The following is a 17489-nucleotide window of genomic DNA, read 5'->3' as shown; positions in this document are numbered from 1 at the left end:
TTAACTCTTTGTATGAATCTCTGTACAACAGTCTAACAATTTACATGTAAATTGCCAAAGGCTCTGAAATCAATACTATATTTCAAAGCCTTAAATATCCATGCAGGTGCTTTCCAATATTCACCACGTGAGGATGTGAATTCAAACCAAACCGCTTGGATAAATCGAAGGCTTTGAAGGTTTTACTTTTACTCTCCTGCTTTTGCTTAACTATTCTGCAGTGTGATTTGATTTTTTGAATGGCTTTTCTGGTTTGTTCTTAACTTTATGTGTGCTGTTTGCATTTGATTTGGTTCAATGGAGTTAATATGTAATTATTCGATTTTATTGGTAATTTTACTTAATTTCGCTATGATGCAGAGTTTTTTATGGTTTTTTATTTATGTTGTATTTGGGTCCTTGGGTAACCTCAGAAACCTTTGTAGATGCCGCATGCATGTATTTTTTCCTCAAACATATGAAGAATTGTTAGTATGCTATGCAATTTCCTCTTCCACCCTTGGAAAATCAACATGCACAGACATTTATTAAGAACCAGAAGACCACAGGAGTAGCTGCCTGCAATTTTGAGTCTCAAACAAAATTATATACCTTGAAAAGAATGAAAAACAGAACTCAGAGTGTTTGGATATAAAGAAATTAGGAAGTAAGAGATATGTTAACGTAATGAAAATAATTCCACCGTTTCTTATTTCGAATGTGTTTGCCTTACCATTGGAAATTGCTGGAGCTCCTTTTGTTCTTTCTCTTGCTCACAAGCATATTGATATGTACATGTATCTAAGAATTTTTGTACTGATAAGATATATGCATTACACATGTTATGTTTGTTAGTGTTTAAAGCATTATTATTTTTAAAACATTATTAGATAGCATGTTGCATATTCTTTTAATACTTACTTCATTATTGCAAATTTGTGAATCTTATACCATAGCAAATCTTATGAATTCTCTTTTTCCAGTGTATCCAAGGTTTGGTAGAGGGTGTGCTTCGGTGTATCATTTTGATAGCGTTTGGTGATCTTCAGGTATGAAATCCTAACATGAGTCGGAATGTGAACATTTTCAATTGAAATTTGTGTACTAAACTAAATTCATTGTACTACAACAATGATCAATGTAGAAGAAAAAGGTTAGCTTCTTCCAGTGACCAAATTTTGTTGTCAAATTGATAATTAGCTTTCAGATATAGATTTGTACAATTCAACCAAACTGTTAGGTAGATGTGAATATAAAGCTTGATTTGTTTTGCGTTAATTAGATTCTTATGAATTTATTAATTAGAATATACAATCTCAATTGCTTTGCTGGATAATCTTTTACATTTTTACAGTATTTAAAAACTGTATCTTTATTTTACAGTATCAATACATTTCTTTACCAATCATCTCATCACTCATCATGTGAGTGGATAATGTGTAATGGTCCTCCACCCATTATACCCATTATACAACTTAGTTTAATGGGAAAACAACAATTAATTAGTTTCTAATCAAATTGGATTAGTTCTGGAAGGATGAAAGAAATGTAGAGTTCACTGTGACAACATTTCAGTGCTTGAGTGATTCAGTGTTTAAATTTAATCTTTCGAGCAGTATCTGAATTGATGAGTGCTTGAGTCTTTTTATATTTGAGTTTGATCTTTAAATTGTAACTAAATTGCAGTCCTGTATTTCTATTAAGTATAAGAAAAAAATGGGATTTTTTTTCTTGACACTAAATATATATGCTTTCTTATCATTTTTTTTTCCATAGCTCTTGCTTTTTATTCATCCCTACTATATTTATTGAGTGTCTTAGAATTGTCTTATTTTTTTGCACTTCAAGTTTGTTAACATTTACATATTACCAACATAGATTTTGATATATAGACACACTTTCTTTCTAACAATATGTATATTTTGTCTGCAGATTTACAAGACAATGAGTATCGTACCAATATGTGAATTAAAGCCTCTTAGAAACGATATGAAGATCAAAGTTAGAATATGCCGGATGTGGAGACCCAAAATATTTGGACGCCAAAACCAGTTCAATGGCTTACAATGTGTACTGGTTGATGAACTGGTGAGAAAACCTTTTTGTTTAAATGTAATATAGTTAAAACTATAATTTCAAAAACAAAGACAAAGCTATAATTAACTCTCTATAATTTTTATAATGCAGAATGATGCCATTGAAGCCTCGATCTTAGAAGCAGACTATGAGAGAGTAGCTCCAAAGATAAAAGCTGGTTGTATATATGAGATCACACAGTTGCACAGTCGTTCCAATAAACGAACGTTCAAGGTCGTACCACACACTGCACAAGTGTTCTTCAATGGGAAAACAACTTACAAACAAATAACAGAAAGACCTCCACACATTCCTAAGCATGGCTTTTATTTAGTGGATTACAGTGAATTGTTATCCCGTGTAGATAAAGTTGAAATTCTCACAGGTAATTAAACACATTTATAAACCTACATCTATATGCCATCTTTGCTTGCCAACATTTTTTCATGCTGTAATCTTATGATATTGGATTGCCAAATTGCAAGATGTTGTGGGACGCATCATAGCAGTGCAACCATTGGAAGACAAAACCCATGGTTTAAGAAAATTTTGAATCCCGTAGCATCGCGCGGGCTTTACTACTTGTATAAATAGTTTTGCAACATAAAAAGGACCCTTAACTCCACACACAATCAACGCTTATGCGAAACCCTCTGATCACGCCTCTGAGAAATACTAACTACTCTACTATCATGTCCGCACAAATTTAGTTTGGTTAAATATTACTGGTTGATAATCAGCGAAGGTGATAGTTTGGTTAAACAACACTAGAGTCACATAACTAGATTGGTTCAGAAGTCTTGGCAGTTTGGTTAAACAACAGACTCTCCTCTTTCGACTAACTATCTATCCCAAGTCCCACCCGGCGAAGAGTCTCTGATTCTTTCGCTGATAAATATCACTTCATCAACTTTCCTAGTTAAATAGAGTGTTCTATGATCGATTATTCACAAGTACCATTTAGAGTTTCTCATATCGACAACCGAACAATTTTTACCACAAAGATGCTCATTTCTTTTGTGTATCTTTATCCTTACAGTTTGGTACTGATTTGGCGCACTTATATTTTCATAAATATAGTTGAAGCTACCAAACATGGTATAGGAGATCTTGAACTTACTAGTGAATGCATAACCTCGTCTTCAGGTTATAGAACCCCAGCTGAAGTTGCTCGGTGTAGAAGTTAGCTGAGCATTTCATCACCACACCACCACATCCATCTTACTCGCCAAACTAAGCTTGGTAGCGAGTTGGCACGCCCGCATCAGTAGTCAACCATATAAGGACTTAGTAATTTGTAATTTTTAAGGTCAAACATGTGTACATGCTAGATCAATTGCAATGGCAAACTAGTGTTTGCACATCAACCGACATATAATGGGTAGTTAACGTGATAAGAAAATGAAATCTAACATTACACAAAGGGAAATATATTTTCCAAATTACCCTATTTTATCTCTTTATACTTCCCCTCTTATATCCAGCTAGAGAACTGAAAATTAACGTTAAATCAAGAGACAAATACACGCAGGAAAGTGGAGATGGCAAAAAGAGTGAAAATGATTCCCATAGACAAAAAAGTAAAAGTTGGAAAGGGAGGATAGCAAAGATGGAGGAGGGTTGGAAAAAATAAAAATAAAAATTGGTGAAAATATAAACTAATGTAAATTAAAGAAAAGTTCAAAATCTCAATCAGTTTGAGCACAGATGCTGTTAAAAACAAGCGTTAATGTGGATTTACATGTGGATTCCATTCTTCTTCCCTCCTACTAATTCTCCACTATTTGTGTCTCATCAACAAGAGAAAGGTGAACCAATTATTCCAACCAAAGAAAGTTGTTTTGGTAAAGAATTCTTCATTAATTTCAGATATTCTCTGTACATGTCCGTCTATAAGTTAGAATCCTTCCCCTTCTTATATATATATATAGTTCCCACAACTTCTTCAACTTAAACTTTTCTGAGCCTATTACTCTCTCTGAATTAAGCTTGAAGAAATCCCAGACCTCCCCTTACCTACAAGGTGATTTTCTTTAAGCCTCCATTTCTACTCTTCATTTTTCATCCTATTGATTTTGGTTTTCTTCTTCCACCCTCTTCATTCACCACTTATTCCTTCCACAACTCTCTCCCTCTCTCTCGCACACACACAAACACATGAACTTCTGACCCAATAATTTCCAGAACTTTACTCTTCACAAATCAGGCACAATGCTTGTTTACAAAATGTAAAAAAGCTAACAGAAAATTAAGAAAATTAATGATTTGTCATGATGTCCTCTGTATTTGCAGAAGTTGGGAGATAATAAAGCAGGATGGCTTCTGCCCAGGTCAAAGAAAAGGTAGCAGCCAAAAAATTTCAGAAGAGCTATTTTGATGTCTTGGGGTTGTGCTGCTCATCAGAAGTTCCACTCATAGAGAATATCCTCAAGCCTCTTGAAGGCGTGAAAGAGGTTTCAGTGATTGTGCCTTCCAGAACTGTAATTGTTGTCCATGATATCCTCCTCATTTCCCAGCTTCAAATTGGTAAGTACCCAACAATCTTTATATTCTCTCAAATTATTACACCAGTTACTATTAATATTTTCCATTAAGGGGAATTTTATTTAAACCCATGTAACATATTTTTACACTCAACTTAAATTTCAAATGTTAATTGTCTTTTTTTATACAATTACATAATTACTATCAAGTATAAAATGAAATTAATAATAAAACAAAAATTTATCAATAAATCCACACTATAATTAAGCTCTACCATGACTTCTTGTTTATCCTACGTTCATTCCGCCTAAAACCCTAATAACATTTATAGAGAAAAACAAGTTTCTTTTTCGCTGGATAGTAATTTTGAAGTTTTAAATCCTCCAACTAAGGTGGGAATTGATTTATTAAAAAAATTTATTCGTTTGATTTCATTTTTTTTAGAGTTTATAAAATGAGTATTTGGATTTCAATTCTTTTCGTCAATCCCAGACTGGGCATAGTTTGAACTTTCTGCAACAGCCGTAAGCAGAAAAATTACGACTTTGTTGATGTTTGTGGGATTTTCTAAAGCAAATCTTTATGAATGTCGTGTTTGTTCCAATATTAAGTTTAACTATTGGCGTGTTTGTTTCAAATACAAAATTATTAGAGATTAATTCCAAGAGTTCGGACCAACCAGGTCCATTATCTCTAAACAATCACAATCTTGAGTCTTTGAGAAGACAGAATTAATAGTTTGGAACTGCTTATCCAACAACCACCTATGAAATGAAAATGAATTCAAATACTGATCAAAACTAATTAAGATGAAAACTGGATGGGGCAATTAGAATGCAGAAGGTAGATTACTTCATCAGAATTACAACTTCTAATAAATTGGTTGGGGCAACTAGAAATCCAGAAGGTAGATAACCTCATCAAAATTACAACTTCTTGAAATATTTAAACGAATAATTAAATCGCAGTTATAATCCAACAAACTGTAGAAACAAATTAACCAGAACGTAAGGAAAAGATGAATTGTTTAATCCCAAATAATACGTTCCAGAATTAGGAGCACTTCGAATTTTTGGGAAAACAATTGATCAAACAAACAATGACAACTTACGTTAACAGTGGAGTTGTTCTTTTTCAAAAGAACAAAAATTTGCAGAGAGGAAAGTAGGTATGTGAAGAGAAGGTGATGGGTTATTATTGTGGTAGTCTTAATAGCAACCCAAGTAACTGGTTTGGCTGAGAGAGAGGGCATGCCTCTTGGTTAGGTAGAGAGAGAAAGCAAATGGGTGTAAAGATAACTATATATTTTGAAGTGGGTTTGGAATTGTAGTTTAGGTAATAAATTTGAGTTTAAAGAAATACTAATTCTTTAATAAAAAATAATATGGATGTAAAGAGTAAGTTGGATGCAGAAAGATATTAATAAAATTTTCGTTCCATTAATTCTCTAATATCTGTGTTAAATTTTTTTTTTTTTTAAATTCCTTGCACAACAGAAAGCAAATAGTTTTTGGGAAAAGATGAAAAAAAAGATAGCAGTCGGTGGACATTACTTTTTCTGTTGTAGAAGGGAATTATTAATCAGCAGATCGTGTACAATCATGAACCAACAAGAGTTCGTAAGATGTTTTGCTTTCCTTTTCATCACCCACTACGATATCCCACTAATTTATAGAATATAAAAGTATTTCAAATAATTTCGTATCTTTTAGATGCTTTCTGCAATTTTTTATGATGGGATTGTACCAAAACATTTTACGAACTCTTGTTCTTCGTAACTCCTTTCACTGCTTGTTATTTTGAACTTCTTTGAACCTTACTTTGGCTTCACAGTTTATTATTTATAATATACCTAAAACTAGCTTTCTGTGGGGCGGCTAATTCTTTGTCCGTTTTACCTTATTTTTCTTGTGATCATATATAATACTACATAATATTTCACTCATTTGGTGTGAATCCTGAGACTCTTTAACTATGAGGAAGAAAGACATTAGTTTTATGAAAAAGAGTGCGTGTTAGACCACTCTTATGGCGCGATTACGTAAGGGAGTGGAACAAGAGGAATGGGAATTGCACTCCTCCCCGGTTATTCAAGTGTTTACCAACACTTGAGGGAATGAAATGTATGTGGGACCCATCTAATATGGAGAATCAGACTCCAATATACTCAGAACCAGTCTCCCGAACAATAGATGGGATTTGAATTCCGGGAGAAAGCCTCTATCCATAATTCCTTTTTTCTACCCAAAATACCCTTATCTCGTCTCCCTTCCACCTCTTTCTCTGCTTCTCTATTCTCTGCGGGCAGTGACCAATATCAAAGAACAAGAAAAATCAGAAGGGAAGAAGAAGAAGATGGAGAAAAGAGATAGAGAAGCTAAAAAGAATTGGGGAATGGGGTGTTGTGCGGTCTTCACGAGAAAGAAAACACAATTGGTGGATGGGGAAGAAGAATCAGAAGAAAACAAGAAGAAGGGCAGGCTGAAAAGAGTTGGGGGATGGCTGAAAAGAATTAGGCGATTGGGTGCAGTTTGGGCTTTAGGAGAAAGAAAAATAATTTAGAAATGAGGATCCGGAGAAAAAAATTTGATAAACCGTACAAATTCTTTTTTAAAGCTTTTTCATACAGTCTTCTAAAAAAAATTATCAAACATATAAAAACTATATACTTGGAATATGGGCAATTTAGTAATTACATTAGTTTTCATTCCGATTCATGTATTTAAGTAAACAACTTATATAAATAAATATGATTCTTACTCCAATTCGAAAAATTTTAGTTAACAATTTTAATAGGAATCTGATTCTGATTCCACCCCATTTCAATTCCCCTTCAAACCAATTTCTCCTCAATTCAATTCCACTCATTTTGATTATGGATTAGTAAATGAGCCCTTAATCTTAATACCAAACCAAATATTACTTGTAAGAATAAGATTCTTTTGTTTTGTCCCATCAAATGACATTTAGAAACTCGTTCGAAGTTGAAAGAAATTAATACGACAACGGTCGCACATGATGAAAATGTATTTTTCTTGATGAAAATGCCCTTGTGATCTTGATAAACTAAAAAGAGTACATAATATGTTTCTTTTATATACCAAAAGAAGAGAGAAGTTCCTTGAGTAAGAAGAAATTAATTAATACTATGGTCTAGTACTATTAGTTGATTTACCTGAATGTGCTTCTAAATTCGCAGTCTTACATTTGTTATCCCATGGACAGTTAAGGCATTAAACCAAGCAAGGTTAGAAGCAAATGTGAGAGTGTATGGGGCAGGGGACAGTTACAAGAAAACGTGGCCAAGTCCATATGCAATTGGTAGTGGCGTGTTACTTGTTCTATCATTTCTCAAGTCTGTGTATCGGCCATTAGGGTGGTTGGCCCTTGGAGCGGTGTTCCTTGGCATTTTTCCCATTGCTATGAAAGGTTTTGCGTCAATTCGAAATTTCAGGTTTCATGACATAAACATTCTTGTTATCATTGCCGGTGAGTCAATACTTGGTCTTAATATTCAACTTTTTGTCATTTTATTCTACACAATATGTTAATTGTCTGCCACTCTAATATTGGTCTTACACTGCCGTATGGTGTTACAATAATTATATGATGACATATACTTACAATCATAAAACACATCCTCTTTTGTCAATCATCTACCATGGGAACAATACACGAGGAGTGAAAAAAAACGCATGCAGCAATTCGTTAATAATATAAAAAAAAAATTAAAAAGTTATTGGTCAAATTAATAATATTTGTGCTCTACAAAATTTTGGTAAGCTATTTTATAATAATTGGTTAAAAGAAAATGACTAAAAGGTTGGGTTTAATTTGGACAAGTAAATTATGGTATTAATAAATCTCGGCCGTCTGTTTTTTATTACAACTTTGATTAGTTTTGAGTAATGCTATATTTATCTTATTTACCGTATCATATTTGTACTAGCTTTCTTAAACACATATGGAATCCATTTCTATTAGATATAGTACAAATGTGGTATAAAAAATACAGTAAGAATAACATTTTATTTTAGTTCCTTTTGAAATTATAAGATTCTTGTTCGTTATATTGTACATATGCACTTGATTATTATGGGTACCGAGCTCTTTGGATGTTTTAAAATGACTTTTGCTGACCTTCACACTAGAGAGATTTTTTAGTATGTTGAGGATACTGTCTTGTACACTAAAGGTATTAATATACTTGGTTGACAATTTAAAAAAAAAATTAATTAATTATATTATAACACTTGATATATCAAGTCGTATTTCCATATTGAAAAGTTTCTCGTCACACCGAACTAACCAAAACAATTGATCCTTATATTTTTTTTTTCTTCTTTTTGTTGAGAAAAATTGCAACGCATCACGTTTTCTTGGAAAGTTTGAATGGATACATGTCGGTTTCAGAGTTCCAATCCAAATGATTTAGTCTTTGGCTTCCTGCAAGTTTGAATGGATATGCGTGTTTAAACTAAAAGTTTGGATGGATATTTGGATTTTGTTAAATATCGCTTCCCGATCTGTCTCCCTCAGAATGTTACAGTTTTTGGAGAAATGCAAACCTAGCCATTGTTTTAACATTTGAAAAACTTAAAGTCCCTATTTTGCAGGGTTCTTAAATCTAACTATTTGAGGCTTTCTTATGTAACGCTCGGGGGTTTCGAGCATTTTTTAAGTAATCCTCTTATAGCATGTTCGGCATTTTTGTACTTCCACATTTCTTCTTAGATTTAAAATCTTTTCTTTTTAGAGTAGGTTTTCTAATTTTTTTAGTCCACCTTAAAGTCTAATTTCATTGCCCTAGCAAATAATTGGCTTTCCATTTTTTGTGAATAAGGGTGCTGTAGCTAAGGTACCTAACTATTTCGTGAACCGTATGTTTTGACTTGCTTGGCTAAGCTACCTAACTATTTTAGTCCTCTACACCTATTTTTATAGTTTATAGTCTCAGCGGATTCCATTAGAGCATCATCTCTCTCGTCATGTCTTATGGTTGTTATGTAACTTCAACAAATAAATGGTTCTTCAACTCAAATGCGAGATACATGGAAATGAAGAAGCAATTGAGTAAAAGAATAAAACACTACCAAATTAAAAATTTTAAATCTACTGAATTATGATTTTAGTCCGAGTTTTGGAGAAAAATGCTGTAAAAAATGGGACTGTATTTTCAGATCTTTAAGTAAAATAATACAAAAATATTTATAAATCGAAGGCAAAACATTAGCTTATTGCAGTATCAGTAAATCCTTTTTTTTTTTTGGGTGCTATAGTTTATGTGTAGTTTACTGGTTACTGGTATCAATAAACTGATAGATAGTGTAACTTTTGACAGTGGTTGGAACAATTGCTTTGAAGGACTATACCGAAGCTGCCTCTATTGTCTTTCTGTTCATCATTGCAGAGTGGCTTCAGTCTTGTGCAGGATACAGGGTTAGCATAAAACCCTCATCCTTGTTTTTATCAAACATTTCAGAACGAATTAAACAAAATACAAGTAACAATAAGTGGTAGAAAAACGTAGCAATGGATTTGAAAGTTTGAGTATGTGGAACAGATTTCGGAACAAGAAGTTTTGCTGAAGACAGTTTTGTACATAATTATGTGATAAACCAAGTACTAATACATTAAAGTGTTATTTTAGGGATTAATGAATGACTTGCTAATGTGTATCATAGACAGTCAAAAATCTAGAATGACATGATTTTATGTACTCAGGCGAAAGCAGTGATGTCGTCGTTGATGAGCATGGCGCCCCAAAAAGCAGTCTTAGCTGAGAGTGGAGAAGTTGTAGATGTTGATGAGGTTAAGTTGTACACAATTCTTGCTGTTAAAGCCGGCGAAGTTATACCGATTGATGGAATAGTTGTTGAAGGAAAAGGCGAAGTGGATGAGCAAACACTAACCGGGGAATCCTATCCAGTAGCCAAAGAAAAGGACTCCACTGTTTGGGCGGGCACTATCAATCTTAATGGTAAAATAAACCTCCCTCCCATCATTCTTACATCTTGAATAAAGGAGTTATGTTTTCATTTCTGACAAATTTTGGTTTGTATTTGTGAAGGTTATATTAGTGTTAAAACTACAGCGTTAGCTGAAGATTGTGCGGTTGCCAAAATGGCCAAACTTGTCGAAGAGGCTCAAAGCAGCAAAACCAGAACTCAAAGATTCATTGACAAATGCGCAATGTTCTATACCCCAGGTTAGTCTACTTTCCCCATACATTTCATATGTTTCCCTTTTCTTTTACTACTAAGGAGAATGCAAACGGTTAGATTTATACGTTTTGTTCTGCTGTTTTGCAGCGGTCCTAGTCATATCTGTATCTATCGCGGTGATTCCGGCAGCATTACATGTTCACAATTGGAGCAAGTGGTTTCACTTAGCTTTGGTTGTTTTAGTGAGTGCATGTCCTTGCGGCCTCATCCTCTCTACACCCATTGTGACTTTTTGCACACTCACAAAGGCAGGAACATCCGGACTGCTAATCAAAGGAGGTGACTACATTGAGATCCTTGCTAAAGTCAAGATCATGGCTTTTGACAAAACTGGGACAATAACAAGGGGTGAATTTGTGGTGATGGATTTTCAATCTCTTCGTGATGACATTAGCTTGAACACATTGCTTTACTGGTATAGACTGGAACTCCTCTATTCATCAACATGTTGAATAACGCACCAAAATTATGATGGAAAGAAAATTTTTAATTCATGAAATTCAGAAAGCGACTTCTAGTTTAAAGACTAATTTAAGGCTGTTTTAAATGCTGCATTTAAAAAATCGGAAAAGGAATGGTTGGATTGTATTCTTCACTGGAAGAATTTCCTTTGTCCACTAAATTGACAGTTTATTTATCCTCTTGAAGGGTTGCAAGCATTGAGAGGAAGTCCAGTCATCCAATGGCAGATGCGCTGGTTGACTATGGAAGATCGCTTTCGATTGAGCCAAAACCTGAAAATGTGGAGGAGTTTCAAAATTTTCCCGGGGAAGGTATCCATGGGAAAATTGATGGACAAGATATCTACATTGGAAACAGAAAAATAGCTTTACGAGCTGCTTGTGAAATAGGTAAATGCCATCAACTCCTTATCTTCTAAACTACCAACTCCTTTATCTTCTATTTCCAAACGATAGCTAGTGATTCCAAAGTTATGATCCATTTTTCTTTTGTTTATGGACTTTTGGATCTCTCATCATTGGTTCTGTTTGAAACTCCAGTTCCAACAACTGAAGGTTCTAATGGCGGGAAAACGATCGGATACATATACTCTGGAGGAACCCCTGCCGGAGTCTTTACAATATCTGATGCTTGTCGATCTGGGGCCGCAGAGGCTATCAGAGAGCTCAAGAAGTTGGGTATTAAAACGGCTATGCTCACTGGAGATAGTAATGCTGCCGCATTGCATACAAATGAGCAGGTGCATTATTTCTAACATATTAGCTTATGCCTGAATCCGGGCGCTCACTTTATTGATTCAATTTATGATTTGCCTTGGTATACATCGCTGTAGAACTGCATATATATTTCCTTTGTAGATTAAGGGGTACATCGCTGTAGAACTGCATATATATTTCCTTTGTAGATTAAGAGGAAAAGGGAACTAATAAGAGTAGCAATTTATCTGACTTGCAGCTTAAGCAAGCTCTCGAGGTAGTACATGCAGAACTTCTACCTGAAGATAAGGCAAGAATCGTTAAAGAATTTAAAACGGAAGGAAATACAGCAATGGTTGGAGACGGTATCAATGATGCCCCTGCATTAGCCACAGCGGATATTGGTATCTCAATGGGCATTTCAGGATCAGCCCTTGCTCAAGAAACTGGGAATATAATTTTACTGTCAAATGACATTAGGAAACTACCGAAAGCAGTCCAACTGGCGAGAAGAGCTAATAGAAAAGTGGTTGAGAATGTTGTTTTGTCAATCACTACTAAGGTTGGTATCCTTGCACTGGGATTTGCAGGGCATCCGCTTGTTTGGGCTGCGGTTCTTGCTGATGTTGGGACATGCATGCTTGTTATATTCAACAGCATGCTACTCTTACAAGGAACCCAAAAGCATGGAGGGAATACTTCTGCACCACATGCCCATAAACATGGAAGCCATGGACATAGCCTCTCTCACAAAAACCAACGTTGTTGCTCGGATAGCAAACCCGTGAAAGCCTGTAAACCTCAAAAGTGTTCATCGCAGTGCCAGCCTACTCCCTTGAATTCAAGCTTGCCCTGTATGCTTAAGTGCAGTGATGACTTACGCAAGGCACGACACTGTGATGAAGCAAGCTGCATGAAAGTTAATAAAGATCTCGAGTCACAGAATAAACACAATCATGGTTGTTTGAGTCATCATGATTTGAGCTCATGTGCAGAAGGTGATAAAATTCACGAGGCAAAGCACTGCAACGGTTCTGCTTCTTCTTTGGTGGAAATTCAAAAGTTGACAAGCAAAGGTCATTGCCACTCAACGCACTGCAGCAAAGAGCACAGCACGAAGGAAAGTGATGGAGTCCATGAGGGAAAACACTGCAATCATTCTATCTTTTCTTTGGATGAAAGCAAAAGATTGACAGATAGTGACATTTCCCGCTCAAGACACTGCGGAAAGGAGCATAGTAGAAAGGAAGGTGATGCAATACACGAGCCAAAACACTGCAACCATTCTGCTTTTTCAATGGAGGAATGCCAAAAATTGACGAGTACCGGTCATTGCCACTCAACTCACTGTGGCAAAGATCATATTCACAATGAAGCGTTAGGAGAGACGTTTGCCACATGCTGTGATCATCAGCATCACTGTAATCCAGATGAAAACTCACCTCCTCATACGACTATTGATATTGTACCAGGTTGTGACCAAGCAGAATCAGCCCCAACGAATTCTTGCATTGGCTCAGGGACAGTGGAAAAGGAAGCGTGTTGCTCGGAATCAGTAGCAATTCAAGCTTGTGTGTTAGAGAAAAGAGAAGTCGGTGGGTGCTGCAAAAGCTACATGAAGGAATGCTGTGGTAGTCATGGGCATATTGGTTCTAGCTTTAAGCGTTGTTTATCAGAAATCACAATTGAATAGATGTAACTGACTGAAAAATTTATATATATCGAACTTCAATGATCCGAACTATCTATGTTTCAAGTTGCACCTCATGAAATATCCTTGCAAAATATTAGCCAAATCGAAAATATTTGAGATATCTATTATTATTATTATTATTATTTAAGCTTTTAGACATCTAATTGAGAAATGAAAAACAGGATTAGAACATATGGCAAGTGCAAACATATCATCACAATGCAAACAAGGAGGTAAGGGAAGAAACTGATGTATGTCCCTGAGCAATGATCGAATCCATAAAATGTCAGCTACACTACTGGCTAATGCTTTTTACTCTGCTTTTGTTGAACTTAAAACAATTAACTGCCATGATACTGGATTGGAACCCAAACACACAGCATAACCAGTGATGGATCTTCTAGTGTTAATATTAGCAACCTAGTCAGAATCTGAGAAAGCAGTTATAGGTATCAAATGAGCAGGGATGAAGATCACAGATCAAAACTGTAAGGAATTTAGAGAGAGAGAAAGAAATATAGACTGAAGAACAAGAGAGAGAAAGAGAGAAGGAAATCTTTCTGTATATTTTTCATTAACTTCCAATGTAACAGTACAAGACTATATATACTACAGATTTTGCTTATAGACTTTTCTTACAGACTAAGCTATTCTGAATTACATAATCTTTTGGCAAGTGTCACCATCCGAGACTTGCACTGAGTTCTTTATATCTTTACATCCCCCCTCAAGCTCATGCTTATGGGAACTAAGCATGAGATTGGAACAATGATGAACAAACAGTGAATTAGAAAGACCCTTTGTTAGAATATCAGCACATTGCTCTTTGGATGAGACATGCTGCACATGGAGATCCCCTCGGATGACTCTTTCTCGAACAAAATGGTAGTCAATCTCAAGGTGTTTAACGCGAGAGTGGAAAACAGGATTAGAGGATAAAGCAATAGCTGAAATACTGTCACAGTAGAGCAGAGGAGCTATGAACAAAGGGACTTGAAGATCACAAAGAAGTTGTTGAATCCAAGACAACTCGGCAGCAGCAATAGCTAAAGCCCTATATTCTGCTTCAGTAGAAGATCTGGACACGGTGTGTTGCTTCTTCGAAGCCCAAGAGATAGGACTGGAACCAAGATAGACTACATAACCAGAAGTGGACCTGCGATCATTAGGGTCGCCAGCCCAATTAGCGTCACTATAGGCTTGAAGATTCAATTTTCCAGGCTGAAAATGAATACCATAGTTGATTGTGCCACTAAGATATCGCAAAATCCGCTTAACGGCAACAACATGACATTCCATAGGTTGCTGCATAAACTGACAACATTGATTGACGGCAAATGCAATATCTGGTCTGGTGAATGTCAGATATTGCAAAGCACCAACAATGCTTCTGTATTGTTCTGGATGTCTGTAAGGCTTGCCATCATCCTTAATCAACCTATGAGAGGGAAGACATGGAGTCACACATGATTTGGAGTCCTGCATATCCACTTTGTGCAACAAATCTTGAGTATATTTGGACTGTGAAACAAAGAGCCCAGAAGACTGATATGAAATTTGCAAACCCAGAAAATAATGCAGTTGACCCAAGTCCTTCATGTCAAATTCCTTAGTAAGAGCCAAGATAACATCAGAAATAAGAGAGGAATTACTGCCAGTTATGATGATATCATCAACATAAAGCAACAAGACTACTATACCAAGCGAATAAGTCTGAACAAACAAGGATGGATCTGCAAAAGAAGCCTTGAACCCTAAGCCAGGTAGAAAACTAGTGAACTTCTCATTCCAGGCTGGGAGCCTGTTTTAACCCATACAATGATTTGTGCAACTTGCAGACATAAGTGGAAGGATATGCAGTACTAACAAAGCCCGGAGGTTGAGCCATGTGCACTTCTTCATTAAGAACACCATGGAGAAAGGCATTCTTGACATCTAATTGTCTCAAAGGCCACTGAAACTGTGCAGCAAGTGCTAAGATTAACCTGACAGTAATGGGTTTGACTACGGGGCTAAATGTCTCATTGTAATCAATGCCCTCCTCTTGGCTATACCCTTTGGCAACTAACCAAGCCTTATGTCGAGCTATGGAACCATCAGGATGCTTTTTAAGTCTGTAAACCCACTTGCAGCCAACCAAATTCTTTTCTGGAGGAAGAGGAACTAGGGTCCAGGTTTGTTGAGCATGAAGAGAATTAATCTCTTCTTGCATAGCAGACTGCCATTCGACGACTTTACAGGCATATTTGAATGAACTTGGTTCAATAAGAGAAGGATCCTCAGAAGCAACAGAAACTGCAAAAACTTTTCTCTTGGATATCCCACTTTTCGACCGAGTTTGCATAGGATGTAAGTTAACTGAAGGAACCGGATGAACAACATGGAGACTTTCAGGTAGAAAATCAGGATCCATAGGGAAAGGTGACTGTGTAGTAGCAACATGTGGCATTGGAATGGGATTAGAGGTGCTCAAAGACTCTGAGGCACTAGGAAGTGTTTGCAAAAATTCTGAGGCACTAGGGGTTGAGGTCAAAGATGCTGAGGCACTAGGGGTTGAGGAGAAAGGTGATGTGGATGATAATGTTGATAAAGATGGATAAGGAATAATGGTGTTGTGAATTGTAACCTGTGCAGGTGAAACAGACGGTGGAGAAGATGGAAGACTCTGTGAAACAGGTTTAACTAATGGCAAGGTAGGAGAGGGAAAACTAGACTCATCAAATGAGACATGCCTAGACATATAAAGTCTGCCCAAAAGAGGATTATAACATATATAACCCTTGTATTGACCAGCATAGCCTAGAAAAACACACTGAGCAGTTTTAGATTGTAATTTGTGAGAGTTATGTTGCCGGAGAAGAGGAAAACAAGAACACCCAAAAACCTTTAAATGTGTTAAAACTGGTGGTTTACCAAACAAACAGGTATAAGGAGACTGCATAGACAAGGTTTGGCATGGCATTCTGTTAATTAAATAAACAGAAGTAGCACAAGCATGAAACCAGAATGGAGATGACAGTTTGGCAGTTTGAAGTAGGGTAATGGCAGTCTCAACAATGTGCCTATGCTTTCTCTCAGCAAGGCCATTCTGCTCAGGTGTATAAGGACATGATTTTTGGTGAGAAATTCCTTTTTCAAGCAAAAATTGTTTAAATTGGTTGCTAGAATATTCACCTTCACCATCGCTTTGAAAAGTTTTAATAGAGATAGAAAACTGGGTAAGTATATAGGCATAAAACTGCACAAACACTTTGAACACCTCACTTTTATTCATTAAAGGAAATATCCAGGTAAACCTGGTACATTCATCGACAAAGCTGACATAGAACCTAAACCCTTCAATAGACATGACAGGTGAAGGTCCCCATACATCACTATGTATGATTTCTAAGGGATGAACAGTTTTATTAGCTGGATATGGAAATGGAAGTTTAGTAAACTTCCCTTCTAAACAAGAAATACAGACACGTTTTGAATGGTCCAAAGAAAACGGCACCTGTGACTGATGTAACATTGCAGAAACTACAACATTGGAAGGGTGTCCTAATCTCTGGTGCCATAAATTGGACTTGACTTGATGACCAAGAAAGCAAAGTTGCTGCTTGGACAAGTGAGGTGCATGAGCGTTGACAGCTTGACTGAGAATGGTTTGTGGTATGTAAAAGGGGATGGGATATAGGCCACCTCTACACAGTCCCTGAAGAAGTTCCTTCCCTGTGATCTTTTCCTGAATCCAGAAACAAAATTCATCACAAATAAAACGACATTTGTTGTCCTTACACAGCCTATAAATGGATAGGAGATGTTGAGATAATTTTGGAACATGCAGTATTTTCTTTAATTGAAAAACATATTTGGGAGCATGTAGAGTGGAAG

General features: G+C 36.0%; 1 protein-coding gene and 1 long non-coding RNA gene across 4 annotated transcripts; both read left to right on the top strand.

Annotated features, from left to right (window-relative positions):
• The first annotated feature begins 689 nt into the window (after positions 1 to 689).
• On the top strand, positions 690 to 2174 carry LOC126607341 (uncharacterized). Its single transcript, XR_007617562.1, has 2 exons — positions 690 to 1028; positions 1912 to 2174. It is a non-coding gene; the product is annotated as an uncharacterized LOC126607341 (long non-coding RNA).
• A 1595-nt stretch (positions 2175 to 3769) lies between these two features.
• On the top strand, positions 3770 to 13664 carry LOC126607338 (putative inactive cadmium/zinc-transporting ATPase HMA3). Of its 3 annotated transcripts, none has more exons than XM_050274888.1 (10): positions 3770 to 3899; positions 4348 to 4581; positions 7765 to 8028; positions 9881 to 9978; positions 10264 to 10519; positions 10610 to 10747; positions 10851 to 11178; positions 11412 to 11614; positions 11765 to 11964; positions 12180 to 13664. In XM_050274888.1, exons 2-10 carry the CDS (start codon positions 4371 to 4373, stop codon positions 13611 to 13613), a joined length of 3132 nt encoding a protein of 1043 aa, XP_050130845.1. In that variant the 5' UTR covers positions 3770 to 3899; positions 4348 to 4370; the 3' UTR covers positions 13614 to 13664. The 3 variants fall into 3 exon arrangements, with proteins under 3 accessions (XP_050130845.1, XP_050130843.1, XP_050130846.1); XM_050274886.1 differs by lacking the exon at positions 3770 to 3899 and adding an exon at positions 3944 to 4078; XM_050274889.1 differs by lacking the exons at positions 3770 to 3899; positions 7765 to 8028 and adding an exon at positions 3944 to 4078.
• The last annotated feature ends 3825 nt before the right edge of the window (positions 13665 to 17489 follow it).

Source organism: Malus sylvestris, chromosome 16 (genome assembly GCF_916048215.2).
Source record: "Malus sylvestris chromosome 16, drMalSylv7.2, whole genome shotgun sequence".
Classification (NCBI taxonomy): Eukaryota; Viridiplantae; Streptophyta; class Magnoliopsida; order Rosales; family Rosaceae; genus Malus; species Malus sylvestris.
Note: the sequence above shows the minus strand (reverse complement) of the source record. Positions and strands in the feature narration are given on the sequence as shown.